Source organism: Protopterus annectens, chromosome 11.part0 (assembly GCF_019279795.1).
Source record: "Protopterus annectens isolate FY-2018-M chromosome 11.part0, PAN1.0, whole genome shotgun sequence".
Taxonomy (NCBI): Eukaryota; Metazoa; Chordata; order Ceratodontiformes; family Protopteridae; genus Protopterus; species Protopterus annectens.
The window spans coordinates 1493387671-1493401620 of NC_056745.1; the positions used below are offsets into that span (position 1 = coordinate 1493387671).

The window sequence follows — 13950 nt, forward strand, 5'->3', positions numbered from 1 at the left end:
GGCATCTGCATTGCACTGTTCCATACCTGATTCCCCTACAAAACTCCAAGTTGCCTTTAAGCTTTCCTTAGCAGCACAGGTAGCCAGGCATTCCATAAAATGCAGCTGTGATGATGCTGATGTCTCAGCCAGATCAGCCACTTCTGCTTCTGTGTTATGCAGGTACTCCTGGCTCAGACTTCAACCCCTCCCAGATGACTTAACAAAAAACATCCTGAATGCTCCCCTGGACAATAAGGTCCTCTTTGCCAAGCAATCTGCTGAACTATTTAAAAGTTTGCAGGGAAAAAAGCAAAGAACTGCAGGAGCTGAAGCATCTACTGGTATCCCAGTTCTAAAATGCTATGGAAACTACCCTGCAAAACCCAGCTTTCTTAGGAGGGCACCTGCTCCTTCCACTTCTTCCTCAAAGTAAATAAAAGGGGCTTGGAAACCCTCGTCTTCTAGGACTGCTTTTCCCAGCCTACCCCAAGGCACCCCTTTTCAGACAGAACAAGCAATGTGTGACTGCCTAAATGTAATGGAAAAAGGGTACTTTATGACCTGGCAGGAAAAGCCATTTCCAAAAGGTATACCCCTACCTCCAAAAAAACAAATTCATCTAATATCCTAGGTCATCCAGGATTTATTATCACGGGGAACCATAAAGAGGGTTCCAGCAGGACAAAGAGGGTCCAGGGTTTTATTTTATTTTATTTATTTAACATTTGTTAACTGGGAATGTCCGACTTGGAACAAAGACAATTTTCAGTGGAGGCCTGCGGAGAAACACTCCAGATGCATGTCTTTGTAATGTGGGAGGAAACTGGAGTACCCGGAGGAAACCCACATGAATGCAGGGAGGACATGCAGGCTCCACACAGAAGGAACCCAGCTGAGAATCGAACCGGAGAACCTATTGCTGTGAGGCGACGCTACCGCTGCACCTCTGTGTCACCGTTTACTCCGGCTCTTCCTGGTCCCAAAAAAAGGAGGGCCCATGGAGGCCTATACTGGACCTATCCCTGTTAAACCCTTTCCTGCATGTACCCTCTTTCCACATGCTATCCCTACAAAACCCTTCTACCTTTGACACCTGGCACCTTCATGGACACTTTGGACCTGAAGGAGGCTTATCTTCATATCCCCATTCACTCAGACTTCAGGAGATTTCTATGTTTTGCTGCCTTGCCCTTTGGTTTGCTAACAGCACCAAGAGTTTTCACAAAGTGCCTAGCCACAGCAGTAGCCTACTGCAGAACAAAGGCATTCAGATCTACCCTTACCTAGATGACCTGCTCATCCAAGCAGAAGAGGTGAGCACTCTTCAGGCACACCTGCAATTTACTATGTCTCTCCGAGGTCTGGGATTTACTCTGAACATAATGAAGTCCTCCCTCACCCCATCCCAAGACCAGAACGTATTGGGTTGCAGAATAAGGGCAGACTTGATGAGGGCCTTTTTCCCACAAGACAAGGTCACCTCTCTAACAAACTTCCTAAAAGATCTACTTCTAGTCACCCACTTCTCAGCCAGGGAATTTCTACACCTAATGACAGCTACTCTTCCTATGAAGCCAGGTTAAAGGTGAAGCCTTGCCAGGTTACACATGAGAAAGTTCCAGTGGTACTTGAAAAATGTCTGGTCCCAGCACAATCACCCTCTAGGATTTCAAGTACCCTTCCTGCCTTGCCTGAAAAACTAGTTGGGGTGGTGGATCCAACAAATAAGCCAGAATCCAGGTCTTCCCCTGTGCCCCCCCCCCCCAAGGCAGTCCAGTTCATGTATATACAGATGCCTCTGATCTGGGTTGGGGGGCCACTATGAACGGACTGAATGTGTAGGCTCATTGGGAGCCCTCCCTCCAGGAAAAATATATCCGTGTGAAGGAAATAACTGCTCTCCTCCTAACCCTGGAGACCTTCCTCCCACTCATACAACCTGGTCTCCTACAAGTCTTCACAGACAGCACCACAGTGATGTGGTACATCAACAAGCAGCGGAGGGACCAGTTCTTATTTACTTTGCAGATTGGCAATAAAATCATGGTAATTGGACTCTCAATCCAATGTAACATTGCAGGCGGTATACATCCCATCATAGGACAACCATCAGGCAGATGCCCTCAGCAGATCTTTTTTTCTCTAAATCATTAGTGGATATTACACAGGGGATATCTTCTTACACATTGTCCTCCAATAGGGCACTCCACAGGTCTATCTGTTTGCTTCCCCTCAGAAAAGACAACTACAGCTGTTCTTCTCCAGGCTCACCACAGCACTAGCATGGAAAGTGGATACCTTTTCAATTTAATGGAAGGGGCTGTTCCTATATGTCTTCTCCCCTTCCCTCTCATCCAGAAGGTCCTGCTGAAAATTTAGCGGGACAAATCAAAAATCTTGCTGATCACCTATTGGCCAAGGCAGCATTGATTCACCCTTCCTCTATGTCTTGCCAAGGGCAATCACCACAGGTTGCCTCACAAGGTGGACCTTCTCACACAATAGAAGGGATCTCTCATCCATCCTCGTCTGCAAATCATCAGCCTTATCCTGTGGGTGACAAACCTCTGATCCCTTTCAGACACCTTTACTCAGAGGATGCGCTATCTGTCCTGCAGTAGGCCAGGAAACCTACTACCTGGAGATGCTATTTATCAAAGTGGAAAAGGTTCTATAGCTGGTGTCTTCAAAGGCAACTAACACCCCTTCTAGGTGGATGTGCATCAGGTTCTAGCCTATCTGTGTGAGCTCTTAAAATGAGAACTTTCATACTCTTCAGTGAAAGTCCATTTATCAGCCATTTCGGCCTGCTTACCTATGGATGCACCCCTATTATTGAGATTAGACGTGAAACTTTTTCATAAAGGGGTTCTCCACAACAGACCACCAAGGAAACCTATCCCCCCTCCCTGGGACCTGAACTTTGTGCTAGAGAAACTTACCACTGCCTCCTTAGAGCTTGCAGCTTCAGCCACTTTAAAGATGTGCACCTGAAAGACTTTCTTGCTAGTAGCCCTTATTTCAGCTGGAAAAGTTTGAGCTGCAAGCACTCATGGCTACTCCACCATACACTATTTTCCCCAGAGAGAGTTTCTCTTCATACTAATCCCTCCTTCATGCCCAAAGTGGTCAATGAAATGTCCCTTAACCAATCTATCCATTTCTTCAATTCACAACAAAATGACCGTGAGAGAGTGCTCCATTCTGTGGATGTTCACAGGCAACTGAGGATTTATTTGGATAAGACTAAGGACATTAGAAAGTCCAACCAACTCTTTACATCATTTCACCCCAGGCCTCTGGGAAAAGCTGTATTCAAACTGTCTATATCTTCCTGAATCTGTAAAACTATATCCTTGTGTTACTCCTTCCATGGTAAGGCGCTACCCACATGGTCAAAGCCCATTACACTAGAGCAGTGGCTTCTTCAGGGGCATGATTCAAAGGCATGGATACAGCCACTATTCTAGAGGTAGCCACATGGTTCTCTGTGCACACCTTCACCGAGCACTTATAAATTTGATAACATCTCTAGAGCCAGGGCCGGATTTGCAAGAGCCAACTTCAATGGATTCCTAGAGACTGCTGCATCTTCCTCCACCCTTTTTCTCTACATGAGCTGTGGTACTCTCCCATATGTGAAAATACTGCAACATGAGAATAGAAGGGCATAGATTAGTTGTGTAAAATCTTACCATAACCATAGATGTGCTTCTCTTTCATGTTGTAGTATTTCTTCCCTCTCCCCCCCCTAGAGAGACATTTCCTTTCTGGATTACATCCTTCCTTTACCCTTGAACTATTGTCAGACTGGGCAGTCAGTTCTGAGGTCTCTGCATGCAGATGTCACATTTATGGCCCACGGTTTATGGCTGCCATGTGACATCCTGTGCACCAGACAGCAACCAGGCTTAAGCTTTGGTAGGTGAGCCAGAAGTTCAGGTTACCTGAGGAAGAGGTTCCCACAGTAAGAATACTGCAACATGGAAGAGAAGGACATCTATAGTTATGGTAAGATTTTACACAACTAATCTTTATAGAACTATAGGTTTTATAAAAAAAAGATTTATAAAGTCTAGGATATCAAAAATGATGAAGCCATTGGTTATTACTTGCATTAGACCCAAACTTGAATAACAATAAGAAAACACGCATGAGTAAACTGGAACGAGTACGGGGAAATATACCAAGGGCATCCAAGGATATGAAAATGTAAGTAGTTATGAAAGGCTAAAACATCTGAACTTGTACAGTGTGTCTTACAGTTACCTAATAGGAGATCTTATTCAGATATATGGGGCATTTAGGGACAACTACCTCTGGAAATGCTTGGGGTTATCAAAAAGTACTAAAGAATCATCAGATAACCTACGCAGAAGGTTCTATAGGAATGAGAAGTGTGCTAACTGGTTCTGTGACAGAGTAACTGATGCATGGAACAGACTCCCAAATTACATTAAAGCAATTACTAATTTAGATATTTTTAAGAACAGCCTGGAAACGTATTACAGGAACACGTGTTTTGGTGTATTGGCAAACTAGAAGGGCCTGTATGTATGTACATACGGAGGTTGAGTAAAAGCTGTTAAACTTATTTTTCCATCACTTTGTGAGTTCAATTCTCTTTTTTTTAATAAATTAAATAGATAAGATCGCCATTTAACAAAACCATATTGTTCTAGGCCTAGAGCAATAATATTTTTTCTGTATTGGAACTTATGAAAGCTGATGAAATATGTCTCATGGCTTTCTAAATTAAACTTAAGTTGATGGGTCTGTGTTTACTGCGATATGACACTTGGCCACTTTGTTAGGGAGTAACAACAGTTACTGTTTTCCATATCTCACGAATATACCTTGTCTCTGTGCATAAGCCAAACAGTTTTAGGAGGGAATTCTAGGGGTGTGTTTGGCACTGATCAGTAAGCAACCAGTTATATTGTCAGAGCCTATAGCTGTGGTGGTGGCAGCTTTTAGAGAGTGCAGTTAAAGCATGTTTTATAGTACTAATAATAATAGTGTGTTCTTTCTTGTCAAACTTTTGCATTTGTATAACTAGTTTACAAAGTATTATGATAGTATTATTTGACTATTATTACATTGGCCTTGGCTTCTGAAAAATAGATGCTAGAGATTTATTATAGTCATTAATTATCTTTCGTCTTTTACTACCAAGATTATTAGTGTTGGTATTCTGCCAGTAGTTTGTTTAAACATTTTCTAATATATTTTGTTCTGATTGACAGGGCTTGAGAGGAATTGGTATATGCTGTGTTTTAGATGGGGATAAAATTTGTTTGCACAAGTGACATCTGGGGTTATGTTGGGAGTGGATGTCTTGCAGATGAAGTTTAGGAGCTCATTATATAGTTTTACTGGCACTTAAGCTAACATGCAAAGACAACTTGCCACATTTACTGAGGCTTCTCAAGTTTGATAGAATATTTTCAGTACTTCAGGTGTAATTGAATGAGGGTGTAACCTGACAAGTCAGACTAGGGCATTGTAATCTCATCAGCTGTGCCGTCACAGTGCATAATGGGCAGGATTTACTTATCCAGGTAAACCAGATGTCATTAGTATGTCTGCCTTCACGAGGGCATGGAAAGTTAGATAAAAGCAGAATTAGTGATGGGTAGCTATTGTGTTGGTAGAAGGCTTGGATTGTATAGAACTTGGCATTGAGTTTATAACAAAAATATTCACTTTATGTAAATGTTGAAATTTCTGTATTGAATTATGTCTTTTCATTTTTGTAACATTGTGACCAGCCTATTGCAAATGTCATGGAGCTTATCTGTAAATGTTTAATTAGCTGTATGAACTATGTCCTTTTGTAACATGTGGAATGTAACTTGCAATTATTGTGGAGCTTTTCTCCCCGGGCCTCCACTGAAAATGAACTCTTCTTGGCCCAGTGGACTTCCCCGGTCATTAAACTTAAATAAATAAAAATAAATTTAAGATAGGCGTGTTCAGTAGTGACTGGAAGTAAACTGATGGACTCGGAAGCTAGGCACTTTCAACAGACATGGTAAACTGCATCATAGTAGTGTTGGTACAGGGAGCATTACCTTAAGCACAGACATTTTAGAGAAAAACACTGAATCAGAATGGAGCAGATGAACCCAATCTCAGACCCATTAGGGAGGGATTGGTTCCTTTGTAAGTCAGCTGATATGGTAAGAGCAAACATCTCACTGCCTGTTTTTTTTTTTTTTTTTTCCCCAAGAGTTCAAAGCAGTCCTCCTGGAATGAGTGCTTCCTTTTAAAATAACTGTAGTGTTTTTGTGTTCTTTTTTATAGGTGAAATTTGGAAATAGAATTTGGGTATTGGGCAAAGTAATGTTTGCCTCTCCAGTACCTCTGAATGTCATTTTACCTTTGATAATAATTCCTATGGTGGCAATCATCTTCATCGCAGTCATCTGCTACAGGTGAGTTAAATGGCAAGTTGTGTGCAAGAAAAAGCACCCCCAAAAAGGTAATACCCCCCCCCCCCCATGGATAACTTTTGTTGCTTTTCATGCATTTTCTGGTTATGATGACTTTTTGCCTGCCTTTATCTGTTTGTGCTTCTTGCAAAGTATATACAAAAATAACAGGAGATAGAAACGGAAAAGTATGCGTTCCATGGCCTTGATTAACTTTATTAGGGGGGACAGGACATAAAAACAGAAAATTAGGCTTTCCATGGCTTTGATGGACTTGTTTTGGGAAAAAGTACAACTTAGAGATACATAAGGATTCACTCACAGGAGCGGCATAGTGGGAATTTTTAGATGTCAGACTGATATGACAGCAGAACAAAAGCCAAGGAAGGAAGGTGGTACCTTCTCCACATAGCTCTTCCCTACAAACTGCCCCCTTAAGAATAGCCAGTATAATAATCTCCTGTGGTGATTGGGAACCACCTCATAGGGTGGAGTGTGACACAAAGCAGCCAATGTAAGGACGGAGCTTCAGTTTGTGTAGGAAGAGTCTACTGACAGCAGTAAGTACAAAAAAAGAAATAAATGGTAGCACTTAGAAAGAAGTGATGTTAGTCTACAATGAGCTTGTCTTTATTCACCATTTGTTGTTTACAAGGACACATGGTCCTACAGCATTCTACTGAGACTGTATTTGCTTATATTACTGAGTTAAAAGTTAGAGCCCAAAGACACTGAAGTTGATGAGTTACATGACTCATTAATGAGACAGAATAGTCTGCAGTGTAAGAAATCATGAAACAAGGGCAAGCTATTAAGAAAGTCCAACTTGACCCTATCTAAAGCTATAGATGTGTGCAGAGCAAGTGAAATTACCAATGCACATTTAAAATAAAATAATTAACTGAGGAAATACATTTGTGAAAGGTAAAATGCGAGTCAAGACTCATAAAGCTGAAAATAAAGTGAGATTTTATTACAACTGTAATGGATATGAAGCACAAACAAATGCGGTATATTGTAACAGTAACAGAAACAAGCCACAGAATTCGGAGAATACACTGATGTCCATTCTTACCACTGTTCCAGTATTCATAAAGTGGGATCTCCTGCCAAGGGTAGACTAACATGTTGTCAGAATACCAAATGCTCCTTCCTATTGTCATACATCAGGTGTGTACTGCCCACGCTGCATGTGTAAGGCGTAAAGGTGTCATAAGTACCAAACATACTCAGAACTTCTCTGCCACCAGTCCAAATGCAACAGTTAAAGTTGGTCTGAATACCCTTTGCTCAGCTTTTCTGCTGAACCATTTACAGAGAAGTACCCCATTGGGATACCTTCTTCTGACTTTACTTTTGTTCTTAGGGTTCATGTCATCCAGGAAGGGAAAATCTCAGTGTGGGAGGCAGATTCCCCATAAAGACTATCACAAGAAGGGTTTGTTCTGCCTAGGTGTTTCACATGATATACCCAGTGTACCATTTGTCTGACTTTTGTTCCTAAAATGCTTTTCAGCCATCTGTCCTCTTTATCCATTTGTCTTGAGAACCAACATCTCAAATGTCTGACCCCCAGGGTACCATGACCGAATCCACCCGCCCTGAGGTCCAGCCATCTCTTAAAAAGAAAAGTATCAGCCTCCATTGGGCATCTCTCGAGTTGAGTGAAGACCCTGAAGACAGCCCAGTGTCAACAACACCAGTTCCCTCTTCCAAGACCCTGTAATAGACCAGTATGGAACTGCTTCTTGCACATCCTCTGAGGCAATGCAGACATCCTCTGTGAACAATGAGGGGAAGCACAGCTGATTTCTGCGGGGCCTAGAGGGATTCCCCAGATTCTTGTTTGGGAAGAAGTCCCAGGTACACTTATTGTGTACCTAGGCATGGCTCAGAGCCTCCTAGGCTGGTCAAAGCTAACATCCCACTAAAGAATTAAAAGTGGAAAACTAAGCACATTACTTCCAAAGAATCCATAGAAAGAGTGATGGAATTGGGGTTGTTTAATGCCCTGATGGCCTTAAGACCACCTCGGAGGGTATCTGTTCTTGCATCTTCTTGGTCCTGTACTCCAGCTAAAAGGACAAGAGAGTTTAATTCTACAGATGAAGTGGATTCTGGTGATGAATCACTGGCCTGCTCCTCACAAATTACTTCTCCTTTGGACAGTGGTTCTGGGGAAGAGGATTCCTTCAGTCCCTTTGAGGGAGTTGTCCTTTGGAGACACAGTAAATTGCATGATGGAGCATTTTAATTGGGATTTCTCACAAGTCACTTGGGTTCAAACGAGGTATTATGAGCTGTTGCAGATGGAATCTGCTTAAACCTTCTACTGTTCCCCCTGTCTTGGATACCTTTTCAGCTGCAATTATGGCTCCTGATTCCCATTCTCTGCTGTCTAAGAAGCCAGACCATTTTAGAAGGTGCATGAGGCCCTTATGTACCTCTAGAAGTGTCCTCCTTCTGACTGTGCTGTGGTCTCTCTCTGCTGGCAAGCCATCCAAGCTTTTTTCCTCTTCCAAACTTCTTTCTTCTGATAAGACAGTCAGGCTGTAGAGAGGCTTAGGGAAAAAAAGTGTGCACGTTTTCAATGCTGGTTTTTAAGACCATTAATTATCAAACCTGTATGACAGGTATATTTTGGCATTTGTATTTATGAATTTGCTGAGGTATAGTATGTCTAGAACTGGACTTGTATGGGGGGGTCTGAATGGGGAGATAAAAAGTCAGTAAGCAAAGAATAGTAGTAGTGCTGAAATTGAATTCATCCTCAAGTCTTGGTGAGTACCTTCGCGAGGTGGCTCCTGCTTTCACAAAATCTTACCAAGGTGACACTGATGTATAGACTGTATTTATATAGCATATATCATGGACAGAAGTAGGTCAAAAATAGAGAGATAGCTGGGTGCACAAGACGCAGGATACAAAAGTGCCCAATTCTGGTAGGCGCACTGGTGCTAGGGCTGGAAAAAATGACCGTGTAGAAATCCTCAAAATACGGAAACATTCCTACAATGGGGCCAGGCCAGGCCCAGCGGGATGATGGCCCCACTGTTGTAGAAGGAAGTAGCAGTCCACAAAAATCACAAAAACTGATAGGCCAAAGAAGAGCCATAAAGATGATAGAGTGGACTGTTGAGGATAAGAAAGAAATTATGTATTGTCACTATTATGCAAAAAGCTCAGAATTTCTAGACCATATATAAAAAATGATTAAAACAGAAATTAGAGAAATGAAAATATTTCCACAAGAAAAACTGTCAGAAGCTTCAGATGAAAATTTGCGTTCATTAATGCAACTGATTTGTGAAAACAGTATATAGATCAAGAAACTTTAATCTGTTTGGAAAAAGAAGCATCTGAGGAAGTGCAAAAATATAAACAACAAAACCAAGCGATATTTGAAAAATATAAAAAAAGAAATATGGACATGGGAAAAGAGATATGGTACAATATTTATGCAAAGGAGAAAGCCAAGTTAATATAAAGAAGGCAGCCCCAAAGATATTCGAGGAGAAGTACAGGCAAAGGCATCCAGATATGGAAAATTTTACAATAAAAAATTCACAAAGACGGACTGTAGAAAGGAAGATTAATAAACAGAAGTTAAAAAATAGAAGGTGAAGTTATGGAATGCTTTCAAAGTGAAGGATTTGGTGTAAAAGGTCTAACACAGGTTATATCACAGCATGATGGAGCGAGTCCCCAAAGTAAGGTGAAACAGGAAGATCAGGAAACATTTCAAGAAGAAATACGGACATGGGAAAGAGATTAAATACGGTGTAATATCTATGCAAAGGAGAAAGCAAAACTAACCAATACAAAAAGAGCAGCACCAAAGATATTTGAAGAGAAATACAGGCAAAGGAATCCAGACATGGAAAACTCTACAATACAAAAAATAATAAGACAAAGAGGAAAAGTAGAAAAGGAGATCAGCAATGGAGAAGTTAAAGAAATAGAAACTGAGGTCATGGAGCACCTGCAAAGTGAAGGATTCAGTGTAGAAAATCTAATTCAGAAAGCACTACTACAGGACAGAGCAATGGATATCCAAATTAAGGGGAAACCAGTGGAACAGAAAGCAATTGGTCAGGTTCCATATCAAGATATTTTGCACCCTTCCACAGGAAACAAGTATAAACGTTCACTTGAGGCTAGACAGCAAGGGAAGGAACATAAAACTGTGGAAACTCTTGCAGTCAGCAATGTTGAGGAGTGATAGGTCAGTGAGTTCCCATATGACAGAGCAACGGATGGCACAGGATGAAATTGAAGAGAATGTGCCACAGGAAGATGCTATAGAACTTTCTATAGAATGAACACAGGAAATGGAAAACAAGGGATGCACCCTCAGTTTGGAAGAAAAGGAGTTGAGAAGAGTTGCTTGATTTAATAGATATGGATAGATATATTAAGATCAAGAAGGTCAATAAAACCCAAAAAGTGAGAAATTTGATAAAACAAATGAAAGCAGAAATTAGAACTGTCCATAGACATCTATGCAATTATAACAGACATAAACAGGATATATTACTCTGCTGCTAAATTAATAACTGATAAAGTTCTACCACAGGAACACAGGGTAGTCAGGGAAAGGAAGGGGAGAAATCACATACCATCATGGAAGTATCGAGTAGAGAAAACAGTGAAGCAATTAAGACAAGAAATGTCACTCTTAGACTATAGAAGAGGAAATAGATCAACAAAAATACTAATAAAGATAGATGTGACAAAAGCAATGGGCAGCATTAGAACAGACTATTTTTTTGTCATGCAGTATCGCAAATAAACTAAAAATTTCAGCACAGCCGGAAAAACGTAGAAGATGCACAGATGAATATAAAGGAAAAGTACAAAATAAGCAATTTATTCATGACCCCAAAAAGTTTTATAGAGAATTGGGAGATGATGTAAAAGGAATTGAAAGACCGCCAAAAAAAGAGGAAGTCGATGTATTTTGGAGAAGTATCTACGAATATCCTGTGGAACATAACAAAGATGCTAAATGGATAGGAGAAGTAAAAGAAAGAATAAGAATTTTAAAGGTACAGGATATGAAATGGGATGCAGTACCAGCCAGAGAGATTGAAACAAAGTTAAGAAAAGCCTCTAATTGGAAAACCACAGGCCCAGATGCAGTACCTAATTTCTGGTTAAAAATATTAACATCTTTGCATGAGGATTTAGCCATGAGTAAGAACTATTTATATGCACACACCCAAACAGACACCAGCTTGGCTACTAACAGGCAAAACAATGCTCCTACTTAAGAGTGAACCTGTAAGTTACTCTAAAAATTGTAGACCAATAACTTGCCTTCTGATGACATATAAACTATACACAGGAATTGATGCTGATAGGGTTTATAGTCATTTATAAGAAAACTCTATGGCAGTAGAACAAAAGGGCAATAAACAAAAGCCATATGGAACAAAGGATCATCTATTAAAGTCGTACTGGAGAACTGTAAAAAGGGGAAGAATTTAAATATAGCATGGATTGACTATAAAAAAGCATTTGATAGTATCCCACATTCATGGATAAAAGTACTTAAAAATGTATCAGATATGCCATACACTGATAAGACTACATTACAGTGACCATGAAACAGTGGTAGACCACTTTGCAATTAAGCCATGATAAAAGGACAGATTATTATCTCAGGGATAAAATTCAAAGGGAGATATTCCAGGGTGACACTCTGTCACCGTTGCTATTCTGCTTTGCTGTTAACCCATTAAGTTGTTTACTTAACAGCTTAGGCCATGGCTACAAGTCTCCTAAAAAACAACAAAGTGTAAAGACTTCTCGTCTTCTCTTTGTCGATGATTTAAAACTGTATAGCTCATCAGATGAGAAACTGAAAGCACAGCTGCAGGTTGTCAAAACTTTTTCACATGATATAAGAATGTTATTTGATCTTTAAGTGTGCAAAAGTTACCTTTAAAGCAGGAAAACTGCAGCACTAGGAAAACATCAGTTTGGGACAAGAACATGATATAAAAGAACTTGAGCAAGAGGGAGTGTATAACTATATGATAATTAATGAAGGATCAACAGTAAAATATGAACAAATGTAAATAAAACTTAGTAAGGAATATTTCAGAAGACTTAAAACTAATCCTGAAAACAGCACTGACATCTAGGAATAAAATCCAAGCTATAAACCAATTTGCTCTTCCTGTCCTAACTTACAGTTTTGTAGTGATTGGCCCCAAAACATGTTTAATAGATTAGACAGGAAAACAAGAAGGATGCTTCATGCTCACCAAATAATTTATAAAAATCAGTGTATACCAAAATTATATATTCTCCATTCCAAAGGAGGGATGGACCTCCTTGAAATTGATTATATGTATAGCTCTGCAGTCGTGGGACTCCACACATATCTGCTGACCTCACAAGACCCAAACTTAGTGACAGTTTTGAAACATGAGGAGAATAAATCTAAGATGACTTCTCTGCTTAATTTAGCAGAAGAATATCGGTGTCAAGCAGGAATGGAAATCAAACCAGAAGTAGATAAAAAATCAGGCAGCTACTGAATGTGCCAAAAAACAAAATAAAGAATATAAGGTGAAGGACCCGATGAGAAGACAAGAAATGTGGAAAAAGCATAAATGTAGTTGCAAGTATAGAAAACTTCTGGAAGAACCTCATGTTGATCAGGAGCGAATGCAGGAATGGTTAAGGAGAGGCGAATTCAAACCAAGAGATGAAAGGTTAATATTGGCAGCCCAAGATAGTGGAATACTTGCACGCTGGTTTACAAAGTCCATTGAATATGTGGGAGAAACAGACAAATGTAGATTTTGTAAAACCAAATTGGAAACAGTCGCACACCTCATTGCTGGTTGCAACATACTAATGGAGGAAGGACTGTATGCTGAAAGGCAAGACTGTTGCACTGGGGATTGTGCAAACATTATGATATTGAAGTGACTGAAAAACACTGGAAATATGAGCCACAACGCATCATAGAAAATGATGAAATCTACATCACATGGGATCACCCATTACCAGCAGTTCAAAAAACAGGTGCTAGAAAACCGGATATAGTGGTCCAAGAAAAGAAGACAAAAGTAGCATTGATCATTGAAATCACCACACCCAGTGACTACAGTGTCCTGTGTAGAGAGAGACACAAAGTCATAAAATGTCATGATTTGTAGGCAGAAACGAGAGCAACATGGAAGAAAGATACCCAGACAGTTCCAGTAGTAGTAAGAGTAAAAGGTGTTATAAAAGAGAGTTTGCAGTCATATTTAGATATGTTACCAATCCGTATAGCCACATACAAATTGCGGGAGAAGTCCTTATTTCATGAACTTTAATCATACTTTGACTTCGGAATAGGGTCCATTCCCATCATAGTATTAGAAGCCCAAAAAATTTGGAGAAATTAAAAAATTAGGTGTCAACCCATATATCATTGGATGGGTTGCTAACTGGCTCACTGATGGAACCCATATAGTCAAAATAGGGGAATCCACCTCAAACAGCAGACCTGTAACCAGTGGTGTTCCATAGG

The 13950-nt window shown here is 40.3% G+C and overlaps 1 protein-coding gene across 1 annotated transcript in view; it reads left to right on the forward strand.

Moving 5' to 3' along the window:
* Positions 1 to 13950, forward strand: part of PLXNB2 (plexin B2) — a gene marked incomplete in the record, with an annotated part of 671705 nt that overhangs the window by 427259 nt on the left and 230496 nt on the right. The window contains 1 exon segment of the mRNA XM_044087338.1: positions 6289 to 6419. Coding sequence (XP_043943273.1) covers positions 6289 to 6419 — 131 coding nt within the window.